The sequence below is a fragment of the Crinia signifera genome, chromosome 3 (genome assembly GCF_055691185.1).
Source record: "Crinia signifera chromosome 3, ASM5569118v1, whole genome shotgun sequence".
NCBI classification, from domain to species: Eukaryota; Metazoa; Chordata; class Amphibia; order Anura; family Myobatrachidae; genus Crinia; species Crinia signifera.
Window position 1 is genome coordinate 104257268 of NC_139219.1, and position 15978 is coordinate 104273245.

Consider the following 15978-nt stretch of genomic DNA (forward strand, 5'->3'; position numbering starts at 1 on the left):
TGACATCCATTGGCTCTTAATTCACAATTTTATAATTGCTTATATTCTCACCTCTGAGTAAGCTGCCAATATATGGAGGCAGAGAAACGCGTTGAAGCTGGTAAGTGGCCAATGAGCTATGAATACCCACAGGTCAGACAACACAGTCAGCTATACCCCTGATGTGAATACCAAATGGGGCAGGGTTAGCCTGTGGGTACTACGTGAGATATCCATATCTGTGCACATACATATTATTAGACTTAAATTTTAGTCCTGCAGCATTTTGGACACCGTGGAAATAATCTTCCAAGCATTTATACTGTATCTATCAGAGATTACTGAGAACTGCACAAGATCTGGTAAATCTGGTGTTAATCTGCTGCTTATTAATATTGAGTTTTAAATATTTATATTATAGATGTCTTTTTAGCTTTACAAAATATGCGGTTTTAATAAACACCACTACTATATAACTTCCATCTTTATCATATGCATTTTTTATTGAGTTACACTGTGACAAATACATATTGCTGGACACTTGATTTTACTACCATAAATCACAGACCGTTATGCACCAGCACCACATACTGTAACTGTGATTACTAATTAAAATGGGATTAGCATTCTAAACTAATCAGGGGAATATACCACTTACATTTACTTAACTCAATCTTGTGGTCTATAAAAAAATATTACTTCACTTAAAAAGACAAGGACACTGTGTAAAATGACAAACTTTATTTTTTGATTAAAATAATTTATTTCTAAATACAAAAAAAAAAAAAAAAACAGACTGCATTTCTTGCTGTTGAAAATGAACACAATATAAGTCGTATACAATTTAGTCATCAAGTTGACAGTCACTACAGCAGTGACTATGGTCAACACAAAATGCCAATGCCAGTAATTTAACCATGCAAGCTTTACCAGTAGGTTTAATATCACATCACAGCTAAAATACTTGAAGTTTTGGGATTTGTGTCAGCATTCAGTAACATATGTATCCGTTTCAGCAGCTAAAATGGTAATGGAAGTGGACTTGATGACTTGTTACTTCTGTAATCAGATTCCAATGGAAAGCACAAATCATAAATATTAAATAAGATTTAACAGCCAGATTGGTTACTGCTGTGACCACCAATATGGCAGGAACAGTTTAAGCCAATCCAAAATTAGATTATTATATCGGCCCATATTTGCATTCAGTCATAATTGTTTAAAGGTGTCTTTATGGTGGAAGAAAAGCATGTATTATGTGGTTATTTAGGCACATTGGGCCATTTATATTGTTGCATAAACCCAATATTAGTGTGAGCTCATCTGCCATCCAGACAATGCCTGCAAAGACAACACTATTCCAGATGTAGAACACTCCTTACTTAGACTTCAAAAGGTCTTCCAAAGTAAACAGCTTGGGATTAGATGTGTGTTCTTTGCTTTTAGGAATAGCTGGAAATATGGACTGCATCTTTTCCCGAAATTCTTTAAGCTGAAGAAATAGAAATGAGAAAGAAAAAGTTACAATATAATACTAAGAAACTAAGGGCCTTATTTTGGTTCATTCTTTCTGACAAAATCCTTCTTAGATGGACAAAACCATGTGCACTGCAGGGGGGGCAGATGTAACATGTGCAGAGAGAATTAGATTTGGGTGAGTAATTTTGTTTCTGTGCAGGGTAAATACTGGCTGCTTTATTTTTACACCGCAATATAGATCTCACTTTGAAGTAAAACCCCACCCAAATCTAATTCTCTCTGCACATGTTACATCTGCCCCACCTGCAGTGCACATGGTTTTGCCCATCTAAGAAGGATTTTGTCAGAAAGAATGAACCAAAATGACTACCCAACTCATTTCAGCAATTGATACTTGACTCCATCCTGCATCCATTCTATGACTCCACTGGCACTAGAATAACCTAGAATTGGATGAATAGTAGTCATTTTTTGCCAGTTATGAACTACAAAAATATTCATACATATCCACACTTAAGCTGGGTACACACTAGAAGATATTTTAAATAACATGCATGCTAACGATATCATTAGATATACTATTGTGTGAACTCAATAGACCAGGCATGTCCAAACTATGGCCCTCCAGCTGTTGTGAAAATACAAGTCCCAGCATGCCGTGCCACAGTTTTGCTATTCGTGAATGCTAAAACTATGGCAAGGCATGCTGGGATGTGTAGTTTCAGAACAGCTGGAGGGCCACAGTTTGGACATGCCTGCAATAGACGATATGCACAATAATATTGTCTAGTCTTGACGCACAATATCGTTAATATTGCGCACTCCCTGAAGCTCTGTGAAGTTCAAGGGAAATAGTTTACATTATCGTTGACTGAGTATATTGCATAGTGTGTACCCAGCATTAAACTAGGCTTAATTTATATGTAGGGAGACAATTAATCTACCAGAATATTTTTGTTAGAGGACACCAGAGTACCTGGAGAAAATCCACACAAGAACAGGGAGAAAATGCGGCTATAGTGATTTACTTTCAAAGAGCATTTTATTGGTGTTTGATTCATGCCCTATACCAGTGGCTCCCAAACTACATGCCATGGCACCCTGGGGTGCATCGGGACACTCGCAGGGGTGCATTGGCAGTCCAGGACCAATTAAATGTATTTATGGTCAATGTATTAGGCAAAACCAGTGTTTGTGACTTCCAATCATAAGATGTGTATACAAGTGAATCCTGTCCCTCACCAAATAATTAATACTAAGATCTATAAACACAATATACTTAATTTAATGTTTGTTTAAAAAAAACAACACATTTCTTAAGAAACTTTTGGCCATGGGGTGCCTTGACAAAAATTCTGATTACAACTGATACTCTAGGGTGCCGTGATGCCAAAAACTTTGGGAACCACTGCCCTATACCAAGCTTCTAATGCTGGAAGCTAAACTTGTAAATAAAAAAAAAAAAAACTGAGGAAAAATGCTTAGGACATATAATAATGGTAAAAATAAAACATATCCAGATTATAAATAATTTAAATTATCGGACAAAATAATATTTAGCTATAATGTAATTTCATCTTCATTTTTTATATAGTATTTAAAAATAGTTCAATGTTAAGGGCTACTAATTATTTATTGTTTTTATTCATTTCTATATTGTTAAAATGTAGGTACTTGTGTAGTAACACGGCTCCCACGATGGGCATCGTATAGGAAAAAATCGCATCGCATGCCATCCGATGCGATGCCATTTTTCACAGAAATCATTGACGTGTTAAAATCATGTTAAATGCACCCCAAAGGGCATTTGTTACTGTACCACCCCCACTATGAATGCCAACCCGAAGCGTGGCGAGCGCAGCGAGCCCGCGAGGGGCGGCGGTACGCGTCCTACGACCTTTTCATACCCCCACTATCCACGTCGGCGTGGAGTTGAGAATAGAAAGTGTGGCGAGCGCAGCGAGCCACCGAGCCCGAAGCGTGGCGAGCGCAGCGAGGGGACACGGATAGCTGTGAATCCCGCGAGGGGACACGGATACCTGTGAAGGTATCCACGTCCCCTCGCCACGCTTCGGGCTCGGTGGCTCGCCACACTTTCTATTCTCAACTACACGCCGACGTGGATAGTGGGGGGTATGAAAAGGTCGTAGGAAGCGTACCGCCGCCGCTCGCCACGCTTCGGGTTGGTGTTGATAGTGGGGGTGGTACAGTGTGAAAAAAGACATTTGGGGTGCATTTAACATGTTTGCTAGTAATTTAAATGCATTTGGATGCATTTGTGATCAAAATCGCATGGCATGCGATGGCATGCGATTTTTACAACAAATGCATAAAAACCCGGAAAAATCGCATCGCATGCCACTACATATGGCATGCGATGGCATGCGATGGGAGCCGTGATAGTATACAAGTACCAAAATGTACAGTATAGTTTATATGACATCAACACAAATAGCTTTGTGTAAGTACTCAATTACAATGAAAGGTACATACGAGTATAGGGTATGCTTGTTGCAATAGCACAGGCTCTGTTATTACTGTATGTATAGATTTGCAATTCTGTATGGAACAATTCAGTATACATACTGTATAATAGAATACAATAAGCCATTCACACAAGATTTGGCTCTAACACACCCCGAAAGTGAAGCAAATCAGAGAAGCATGACAATAAGCAACCATGACACTCCAGGGAGTCTTGCTATGGCAAACTATCTGCATACAGTCAGTTTAACAAATATTTTTCTGAACATAGCAAAACCTACAGTATACAAGGTATATTTTTTGACCACCTTTTGTCTGGATTTTTCTAGGTATGGATTCCACACAAATGACACTTAAGCTGGGTACACATATACACAATCGTCTGGCCGTTCTTCCCTTCTGGGTCGGAAGGCCGTTCATTTGTATAGGTGTGTACGCTGTCCCGACTCCCTCTGTACGAGCGATAAACGTCCAAAAACGGTCTTGTCTGTCCATACTCGGTCGGTCGAAGGTTCAGTGCTGTTTAATTTTCATCCGACAGGACGAGCCCATATCGGAACAAAAGTGCAGTGTGTACGCACGTTCGATCGATATGCTGGCCGTTCTTGCGATTATACTGCCAAAGCTGGAACGCCCATGTGGGCGTTCCATAGCTGCATGATCTCTGCTACAGCACAGCATGTAGTCACTCTCTCGATTGTCATTGCATGATGGTTAACAACCCTGCTGCACAGGTACTTGTAGCCGGCTGACTACATCTAGACACGCACCCCGGCTATTTGCTGTATGTTTGTCTCTAGTCACCCTGCCGGCTGACTACATCTTTTTATGTGGCACTACAAGTACCTGTGCAACAGGGGTGTTAACCATCATGCAATGACAATCGAGAGAGTGTGTACAGTGGTACAATCTTTTTCTTGAGACTTTTGGACGGGAGTACATTGGACATTGCAAGTAAAATTGTACAGGTGTGTACGTGCGTATCGGCTGGTGTTTCTGGACGGTCGGTTAAGTCTATGGTCGGTGGAACGGTCGCAAGAAAACAGTCAAAATACTGCCTCCTTTCTGTGCTTATACATCCTGCGTCAGCAATGTCTGTTGAATGTCCAAGTATATGTTTCTAGGAATATTTACTTTGCATAAAATTACCAGATAATGATAACAACTTGGCCAATAAGGTGAAAATGTATTTAAGTTTCTAAAAATTGAAAGATGTGATGGTAACCAAAGCAACCAATCAGATAATGTCTAATATTTACTAGGATGCAATAGAGAGATAATAGACATAACCTGATTGGTTGCTATAGGAAACATAACCTCTTAATTTTTAGAAGAGTTAGTACATTTAAGTGTATATATAAGCTCTGATAACGTTTTGTGGATCTACAGAAGACCATTTCCTAAAGTTTCCAACAGGAAGAATGGATGTCAAAGGTTAAGAATATCTTGTGCATTAAAGTGGAGGTAGGGTGGGGGAAGGGGACAAAAACATACTTTGTAAATGACTACAATATCTACACTCAAGGAGTCACGAACATTCCTCAGACATATTATCTTGCTTTTTAAAATGTCTGACTTTTATAGAACAAGGGGGAAAAAAGAAAAAAAAAAATGAATCCAGACCCAGATTCCATTAACTTTCTATTTTGGTCTTGTAACTGGTGGAAATGCTTTCACGCTGCTCATGTGGGAACTAGTGATTATGTCTTTGAAGTAGAACACTGAGTGGCATCAGTGTCACGCGGTCCAATTGGGACTCGTCTCTTTCTTGGCCATGTCTTTCATGTAATGCTGCAGGGAATAGAACGCTGACTCGCTAGTAATGAATTACATGGATTAGCTGTGGAACGAGGCGATCAGAAAAAGGCATGTTCCTGTTTTTCTGCTACATCTTTTAAGACTTGCTGCGATAGAAATAGCTTTGGAAACAACCACACACCATTTATTTTGGATTGTTTGTAAAGCAATTATCTAAATGTTGCTCCACATGTAAACATGATATGAGCATGCCTTTCATTGCCAAGCTATATTTATCACACACTGGTCCTATCTGGGATAACAGAGGGACAACACCGATTATTGTAAAAATACCTGTTCTATTTAAATAACTTTTGTATAAAAAATACCCCAAAAATCATAAAGTCTTCTTCAGTGTATATGGAATGTATTCTACGATATGTGTATACCAAACAATAATTAGAGATAATACAACTCACTAAGGAACCATGTAAAAGGTCAGAAGTCCATACAGTGCTATTATAAAAGACTTGGAAATAAAAAGGGATCATGAGATCTTTAATATGATGGTATAATCTTTTTAGGTTACAAAGTATAAAGTTTAAGATTCTCATTGGGGATAATTCAGACCTGATCGCAACGGCCAGCATTCAATTAAACCACTGCCCCGCTACAGTGAAATCCCGCCTTGCAAATTAATGTGATGGATGTGTGAATGGATGTGTATGGTTACAAATCTATTCACAGCCAAGGGAATATGTCCAATACCCATCGTAACTTCTTCACCCTCGTCCAGTTTTTACACTGGCTATTCTGAGCCTGTGAATACTTGTGCCCAGAGACTTAGGCCAGTATTCAATGAGATTTTTCACTATGTGCAGCAAATCCTGTTTAGGAGCATTCGCTGCCAGCCCTCTCTGCCCCTATTCAACGCCTCAGGGGCTAGCTGCCCCTGACGGCGATTTTTAACCCCGCCGACGAATGCCGCAGGGAGCCGGGGGGGGATGGCGGAAGGCAGAGAGATGGAAGCCTCCCTGCCTGCACCGGAATGTGTGGGGGAGAATGAGGGCTGGCAGGGACAGAGGCAGCAGAAGCTACCCCCGGGGATAGCTGGCAGGGGAGGTGGTGGAGGGAGCTGGTCCTGCTCCATGCATATGTAATGAGCAGGACCAGGTGCAATGAATATGTAATAAGCGGCCCCCAAAATAAAAATAGTTAAATATACATACATGCATACATACCTACATACATACATACATACATATATATATATATATATATATCAACGTTTCGGGGCTGCGCCCCTTTGTCAAGGCGCAGCCCCGAAACGTTCGATGTTTTTTCACTTGTTGTGAATACACGCTTTGTATTAAGACCTCTGAGTGCCAGTCTCTTTCTTCCACTATCCTACCGACTGGATGGGCACCGGGGCAGATGCCGCGTTGAAGTGAGTGCCGGACCGCATTGCAATATATATATATATATATATATATATATATATATATATATATATATATATATATATATATATATATATATATATATAAAGAAAAGAGGTATAGAGAGCGCTCTCTATACCTCTTTTCTTCCCATTTCTAACACTGCTTCCCACTAACAGGGGGGCCATAGAGTAGCTGCTTACAACTTTAGGGCGCACGTGGGGTCATTCTTTTGATTATATATATATATATATATATATATGTCGAATGCAAAACAATGAATCACGGGTAAATCATACTGAAAGCAGTTCTCCATCCTAGCATTGAATACACTCTCGGCGAATCACAGTGAAAACCCCACTGAAATACACCAGCGAATTGCACCGAGCATGACACGGAGAATGGGAGGGCATTCACTGTTCGCTTTCGGCAAACAGTGAACATTGAATAGGGTGAATCAGATTTTCAGTGACACAGCTCGATTCGCCTTAAAAAATGGTGAATATTGAGCATTGAATACTGCCCTTACTCTGCGGTGTGATGGAAAAAGGCATATCCGGCCTGGAGCTGAAGTCACACAGCCTCCCCCTAAAACTCTCAGGCACACCTAGTGGTTACCCAGACACTGCCAGTATTTTTCTAGGCACGCTTGCGCCTTGCGAATGGCGGGTGAATACAAAAAGTAGCAGGACTTCAGCTCTGCAGGGCCTCACGCATGCATACCACGGGCCATACACATGTGCAGTGTATCGATAAATGGCTACCATGCAAATTTTCAGGTCTAAATTACCCCTATTGGTCTACACAGAGTTACAAAATAATATAAAAAAAAAAAATCAAAAGAACAATAAAAGAATCCACTGCTAGGTAGCACTCCAGCAATAGCCGCCTCTAAGCAAGTGCATAGTGGGAAATTCACCACTGCTATAGCAGCATTATGCAATAAGCGGTTTGAAGGTTGCCAAACTTGATATTACTTGAGGGCACTTTTTTGTATCAAATGACAGTTCTTGTAGGAACTAACTGGCTGGTACTTTATCTCTCTCCAAGCTTTGCTACATCTCCATCAATCTTTCTTTGTTACACATAGACAAGACTGCTGCAGGACTTGAGCACTAAGACCCCCTTTCAATTTCATGACAGGGCAAATTTTTAAATGGATCACTCAAAAGCTGGTAGTGCTCATCTTCCCACTACATTCCCAGTTGACAATTAATTTGTCGCATGCAGTGATCGTGCGCAGTGAAAAAAATGTGTGGGTCCCGGGGGACCTCTCACTTTATAAAGTAGGGGTCCTACTCCACTGTTTCTGGGAGGATGAGGGGTGAGAGACAAAGAGGGAGTCAGAGAAAGAGGGAGAGAGAAATAGTTATGGAAAAAGGGAATGAGAGAGGGTGTCAGAGAAAGGGGGAGAAGCATGAGGGGTGCGAGCAGTAGTAAGAATTTCGAGAAAAGAAGAGTGTGCATGTGTCAGGGAGAGAGGGGGTGTCAGGGAGTGCAAACAAGAGTGTGTGCGTCAGGAAGAAAAAGGTGTTATAGACAGAGGCAAAGCAGGAGGTGAAAGAGGGTAAGGCGAAGGGAGGGTAAGGCAAGAGAGGTGACAGGGTAAAGGGAAGGTGAGGTGACATCGAAATGGGGTGATGCCACGGCAAGGTGGGGTGAAGCATAGGGGTAAGGCGAGAGGGGGTGAGGTGGCAGGTTGAGGCAACTGAGGGTGAGGTAACGGGGAGGCAAGAGGGGGCTGAAGTGATAGGGTGAGGTGACAGTGAGGTTGGGGTGACTTAGAGGGTTTAGGTGAGCGGGGTGAGGTGGCAGAGTGTGTCAACTGGGGATGATGTGACGGCGAGTCAGAGTGAGGCAAGAGGGGGGTGAGGGCAGGGTGATGGGAGGTGAGGCGTTGGTGAGGTGGTGTTATGCAGACGGTTGAGGTGAGGAGGCTGAGGTGACGGGGCGAGAGTGGGTGAGGCAATAGCGAGGTGGGTGAGGTGATAGGGCAAGAGGAGGTGAGGAAAGGGGAGGAGGTAGGTCTCCTCACAATCATCAGTGCTGTCCTCCCAGCTGTGCAGCTTCACACTGTTGGCTTCACAGCAGAGCATGTCCCTGGGGACCTGCTCAGTTTGTAAATGGATTCCCTTGTCTTAGGGTAAAAGATGTGCGTATTTGTAATCAATGACATCACTGAAATACTTCATGATGCAGAGCCAACATCATAGTGCATCATCATGCATAGTTGTTTAGTGAAATCTAGGGCTATCACAATGCTGGAAAATAAAAAATAAAAACCTGCAAAATAAATTCATATCAAAGACACCAAACTTCTTCAACGCCTTACACAGCTTCCTAAAACCGCTCTCTATGGGGGAAATTTACTAAGAAGGGATGTTGATATGGGCAACGAATCACATGCGATCTATCATATTCTAGAAGGTGCTAAATAAATAGATTTGGATTGGTTGCCCATAGCAACATCCCATGCATCCACCCATCGCTCATGTGGTGGTAATACCAGCAGATGAGCAGCGGCCGCCGATGATGATCTAGGAGCGCGTATCAGTGCTCATCGCTGCCCTGTACACACTGGGTGGCTTTTGAGCTGAAAGCAGCTCAAATGAGAAAACTGATCTGCTTTCAGCTCAAAATCTCCCAGTGTGTACATACTTTTAGTGTGTTTTAGCCCCGGAAGTACAAATTTGATTTAAATCTATTTCCATTAATTTGAAATCAATCAAAATTGGTGGCAATCAACCTTTAGTAAACATACCTTCTGATCTCTTAAGGTGCCCATACAGGATGCGATAACACTATGCAATGCGTTGCGCGCTCCTGCGGGCATCGCACAGTACAAAAAGTATGTGCTGCACGTACTTTTTGTACTGCCCGCGGATCGCATTGCACGCAAATCGCATGCAAAACTCATGTGTTACGATGCAGCTCATAACAGGTGCGATCATCGCACCATGTATGGGCACCTTTAGAACATTAGTGTGGTATGATGTGATATGATGTATTGCACATAACATGTAGGTATTAGAAAAGCAGAATAACGGCACAGAAAGATTTTAACAGGGAGCTATAGTGCTCAAATAACAATGGACTGACAGGTTAGTGAAAATAATAAGAACTAATAAGACACATTTGGACTTAAGGAGCCTGCACACTTCATGCGCCAAGCAGCTGGTTTTGCCTTTATTGCTCCTCTCCCAGATGTCACATTGAGATAATACAAGTACATACCTCAGGTTCATTCTACGACACAAAGCTATACAATGGTAAAAATTGAATACAAATTTAGGTACTTGTTTCCTAGCACGGCGCCTGTCGTAGGTGATCGCATACCTTAAGTTAAGGTATGCGATGGACACGACCGCCGCGATTTCAGGGCTATTTTTAGCCTTTTACCCAACAATTAAAAAATCGCGTCCATCGCATGCCTTAAGGTAATGCGACCGATGCGATTTTACATAGGGAACAATGTTAAATGGGCCGATTTTTCATTGTATACCCACCCTTATGGGTATTTTACATGACAAATGCCCCCCCATTGTTAACGCCACCCCATGATGAACGGCAACCCGAAGCGAGCCTGCGAGGGGCGTCGGTACGCGTCCTCCGACCTTTTCATACCCCCACTATCCACGTCGGCGTGGAGTTGATTTTATATAGTGTGGCAAGCGCAGCGCGGCGAGCGCAGCGAGCCCCGCGTAATACCTGTGAAGTAATGCGCTGGGCTCGCTACACTCGTCACGCTTCGGGCTCGGTGGCTCCCTGCACTCGCCACACTATATAAAATCAACTCCATGCCGACATGGATAGTGGGGGTATGAAAAGGTCGGAGGACGCGTACCATGTACCGCCGCCTCTCACGGGCTCGCTGCGCTCGCCACGCTTCAGGTTGATCGTGGGGTGGCGTTAACAATGGGGGGACATTTGACCCATCAGGGTTGGGAAACAATAAAAATTGGGGTCTGGGGGCCATTTTACATTGATTCCAATGTAAAAATCGCGTCGATCGCATCGCATGCGATTTGGTTGCATGCGATGCGACCGATGCGATTTCGGGGGTCCCAAGGGATACAATTTTTATCGCTGGCACCGTGCTAGGAAACAAGTACCCACATTTATTAGTAGTTGCGTGATGATGGAGGAGACAAACAAAAAATGCAGACAGTCAGGATTCTGGTGCCGGTCTTCTGGTCAGTGCAGGGATTTAAACTCTCTGCCAAGATGGAAGGAAGGGAGAAATACCCCTGTACAGAAATATCCAAAGAGGTGTCTTGTAGATTGTTTTTATTTTGTAAACCTATGATAAATAACTAGCAAATAAAGTGCTATTTTCCCATCTTGTTCCTGAACGTAACCATGACATCAAATAAACACTTCTGCCTGGGATCTCTGATCAACACAGTTCTCTTGGGACATTTGTTTTCATGCCTGGAGTACTCTGTAATGAGATATTTTCAGCTGCAATATCATACACCCAGGCAAATTGGACATAGGGAGTGCACAGCCTTAATGTTATCCTAACCAGTGGAAAAATTACTGCGGCAGCACAATAACAATGTTCCCTGGGCTCCAGATGTAGTTTATATGAAACTTGGACTTTCAATACTTTTTTATATGTTTACTATAGTAGATCATTTAGGTTCTGAAAGGTTGAATTAGTCTGTCTGAATTTGTTATTTCAGCACTGAGGAAAGGTTTCCTTTGCTTTATTGTGAATATTAAAATAAAATAAAAAATGCATGGTTTATGCTATATGCACATCGAAGAAACGAGTGGTAGCTGGCAATTGATGTATTCTGCAAGTAATATATTAGGTACTTGTGTAATATCTGGACGCCCGATTATTTGATTGTATGCCTTAACTTAAGACATACAATCAGATGCAACGCGATTTAGCGGTAAAATCGTGTCTATCGCATGCGATGCGATGGATGCGATTTTCCATAGGATTCAATGTTACATGGTCCTGTTCATTTCCCCACTATCCAAGTGGGCATATAGTTGATTTTATATAGCGAGGCGAGCCACCGAGCCCGAAGCGTGGCAAGCCCCGCGAGGGGACGCGGATTACTTAAAATGTATTCCGCGGGGCTCGCCACGCTTCGGGCTCGGTGGCTCGCTGCGCTTGCCACGCTATATAAAATCAACTCTATGCCCACTTGGATAGTGGGGAAACGAACAGGACCATTTTAACATTGAACCCTATGGAAAATCGCGTCAATCGCATCGCATGCGATTTGGTTGCATGCGATGCGATGCTTTCCGACCCGATCTCAAAATCGGGCACCCAGTTATTACACAAGTACCATATATTATTTATAGGTGTGAACGGTCATGATTAGGTAGAGATATTTAAGGTTGCAGACTACTGAATAACTCTTTTAAAGCTACTAAAAATCTAAAGAGGATTCGTCTATCATTTCTCTATTGCATCCTAGAAAATGATAGACAGAATCGGATCCGTTGCCATAGGAAACATCATCTTTTAATTTTTGGAAGCTTTAGTAAATTGACTCCTCCTTCTCCTGATATGCTGCATGTATATATTGCGAGGATCAAGTAGAAATATTATGAATTAAATCGCAAATAATTATCTATTCCAATAAACTCCTGAAATGTTTAACTACGTAGAAGCTCTTTTATACAAACCAAACAGAAAATTGTATGTTCTGTATCTTGGTCTATTTACAGAGGTATGCATTCTCAAACTCAATACTTTCAACTGCGTGTTGTCTCTTCGTCCCATCCCGTCTTCTCAGTCTGACCGGAAGCTCGGCTGTGTGCGCTTCCCGTTGTTGGTGGTCAGCCAACCAAAGTGTTTCAAGCACGCACTCTTTGTCTAGGATGCTCCCCTTTTGTTGATTCCCTATATTTATTTGGTTTTTCATTCTTTTTTTACACAAAACTTTATTCAAAAAGGCGTAAGTTAAAAACAGAAAGTTTCTCAAATTTGGCGGAAACCATCTGCTTCAGCAGTACGAAGACAGGACAGTACGAAGAGACCACAACCCGCCACACAGCAGCAAGCTGTCAGGCGGAGAACAATACTCTAAAATCCCTATAAGTCTAGAAGAGGACACAAAAAGGTATCATAGGGATAGTTTAGCATACCGGAAACCCCAAGGAAACAGACTGCCTCACCCGCATACCCTTACCAACCAATCAAAAAAGAGCTGATAAACATTGGCCTTATAAAAATCTTGTTTATTTATTTTAGGTACCATCTTCAGCAGTTTAATTGTTTTTATTTTATCTAATTTTTCCTCATTTTATATAAGACAATTACTCTTTTTCTATATATCTCAAAATCACAGTACAATACAGGAATACAAAGCAAGGATGTATCAACTATTATATGCAGGGACAAATCTTGTGAGATTACATTGTCCCTGTGAATCCTCTCCCTGGACACAATATTTTTAGAAAACTGTACCTCTATGGAAAATAAATTCTTATTATTTTAGTGAACAGATTTAAAGGTGTTGATCCTATTAGTCCCAAAGGTTGCAGATGATTCATGATTGTGAATCATTACAACACCGGGTGCACTTTACGATGGGCCGAATTCACTTAAAAGTGCTCGCACCTCCATAGGGGTGCGAGCACTTTTAAGAGAATTCGGCCATGCGAAGGGTGCTAGTTTGGCCCTATTTGGTGCGGTTTTCAGTGTTAAAATGGCGCCCGAACGGCAACGCACACCCTTCGGGACTAATAGGATCGACCCCAAAGTGTTTAGGCCAGATTCACCTAAGCTTCAAAAGTGATAAAATGGAGAGTGATAAACAGCCAGCCAATCAGCTCCTGATTAACATTTTTCAAACACAGTCTGTGACATGGCAGGTAGGAGCTGATTGGCCGGCTGTTTATCACTCTCCAGTTTATCACTTTTGAAGCTTAGAGAATCTGGCCCTTTGTATGAGAATTTGCGAATTCTCCTCTAATTGCCTTTGATAAATTTATAAATAATATGAAAAGGGTGGAAAAATATTAATAATAATAGAATGTAGAAAAATAATATCATTAAGCTTGCCCCTAAGTAATTCTAACTTTGACTTACATCAGAAAAGGTCGAATCCTCTAATAGTATAGTAAACATTCACTACCAAGCTACTAAAACTGAAATAACTCCACCATCCTGTAGGTGACAGTAGCACATTATAACCCAGCAATTGCTGCCAATACACTCTGTATAGAGAATATTATCTGTTTACAACATTTTTAATTATGCTTCAGCTCATTCTGTTCAGACAAAACTAAAGCAATATCACTTGTCCAGTTCAATTTCCTTACATACAAACTTACAAAACAAAGTATACCCTCTTGCACATTTCAATTAGTATTAATATACTTGATAAGATCTACCATAATAAATGACCAGTTTAATACAATTACCATAAAGTGCACTTTTTTCCTTAGCAATACCATAGAATAATCCCTTGTGATTCATCAATACACCATTACAACCAGATGCTGACGACGGTCAAAAAATACGCAGCAGAGGGTACTCTCATCTCTCTAGAGGCCAGATATACTAAGCTTAAAAAGTGATAAAACAGTGATAAACCACCAGCCAATCAGTTCCTATCTGCCATGTCACAGGCTGGGTTTGAAAAACGACAGGTAGGAGCTGATTGGTTGGTGGTTCATCGCTCTCCATTTTATCACTTTTTAAGGCTAAGTACATCTTGCCCTAGGAGTAAAGATTAAGGGCCTTATTCAGGTTTGCAAGCAAAAAAAGACTACTGACAACTAAATTGTAGTGTAAGGATAAATCCGTCTAACGTTTGTTGGCTGCATAAAAGCAGACAGTATTTACGCTGCACAGAAAAAAATATAACCCACTAAAATCTTAACCTTTCTGCACAATACATCTGCCCCACCTGCAGTGCAATATGGTTTTGCCCAGTTGTGTGCTTTATTTTACATTCCTTGCAAACCAGAATCAGACTGTAAATCACCTCCTAAGTATCTCCAAAGCTTAGTACACAGACCATACTTCCCAACTGTCCGGATCATAGGCGAAACTGGGGGGTGATCCGGGATGCAACCATTCACCCACAGCTACTGCTGCTGCGCTTCAGAGGAGCGGTGGCTTTTCCTAACTCTTCGGCAGCCCTCTGCCATTTCAAATGTGGTATTAGCTTGTGAGACAATCAGAGCCTGCGTGCCAGCAGCCACAGTGATTGGGCTGCCAGGCCGCGTGTTCCAATTGTCTCATGAGCCATTGCCCTATGTGAAATGGCAGCTAGAGGTGTAGGAAAAGCCTGCGATTTGCTCTCCTCCCTTCAGGGATTGTTGTGAGTGAAGACCCGGGGAGGTGATAGCCACATGGGCACTGCAGGGGGCATTATGTATGAGGCACTACAGGGAACATATGCATGTAAGCGGCACTGCAGAGTTCATTATGTCTGAGACACTACAGGGGCATTATGTGTAAGTGGCACTGCAGGGGCATTATGCATGTATGCGTCACTGCAGGAGTCATTATATATATAAGCTGCACTTCAGGGGTCATTATGTGTAATAGGTAGTACAGTGGGTGGCATAATGTGTAATGGGCATTACGGTGGGTGGCATAATGTGGAATGGGCATTACGGTGGGTGGCATAATGGGCATTATGGTGGGTGGCATAATGGGCATTATGGTGGGTGGCATAATGGGCATTATGGTGGGTGGCATAATGGGCATTACGGTGGGTGGCATAATGGGCATTACGGTGGGTGGCATAATGCATAATGTGACCACACCCCCTCATGACATGACCACACCCATGGCCCCTGGTCATTCTGCATTTGCAGACAATGAAAGTGTGCACGTATGCATTACATATGAGGTCACGCGTGCTTCCATCGAAGC

General features: G+C 42.0%; 1 protein-coding gene across 1 annotated transcript in view; it reads right to left on the bottom strand.

Moving 5' to 3' along the window:
• Positions 1–705: 705 nt before the first annotated feature.
• The window catches only part of TMEM242 (transmembrane protein 242), a 42477-nt gene continuing 27204 nt past the window's right edge, over positions 706–15978 (bottom strand). Inside the window, exon 4 of the mRNA XM_083176339.1 lies at positions 706–1471. Coding sequence (XP_083032465.1) covers positions 1358–1471 — 114 coding nt within the window. The 3' untranslated portion in view covers positions 706–1357. The remainder of the gene's footprint in view (positions 1472–15978) is intronic.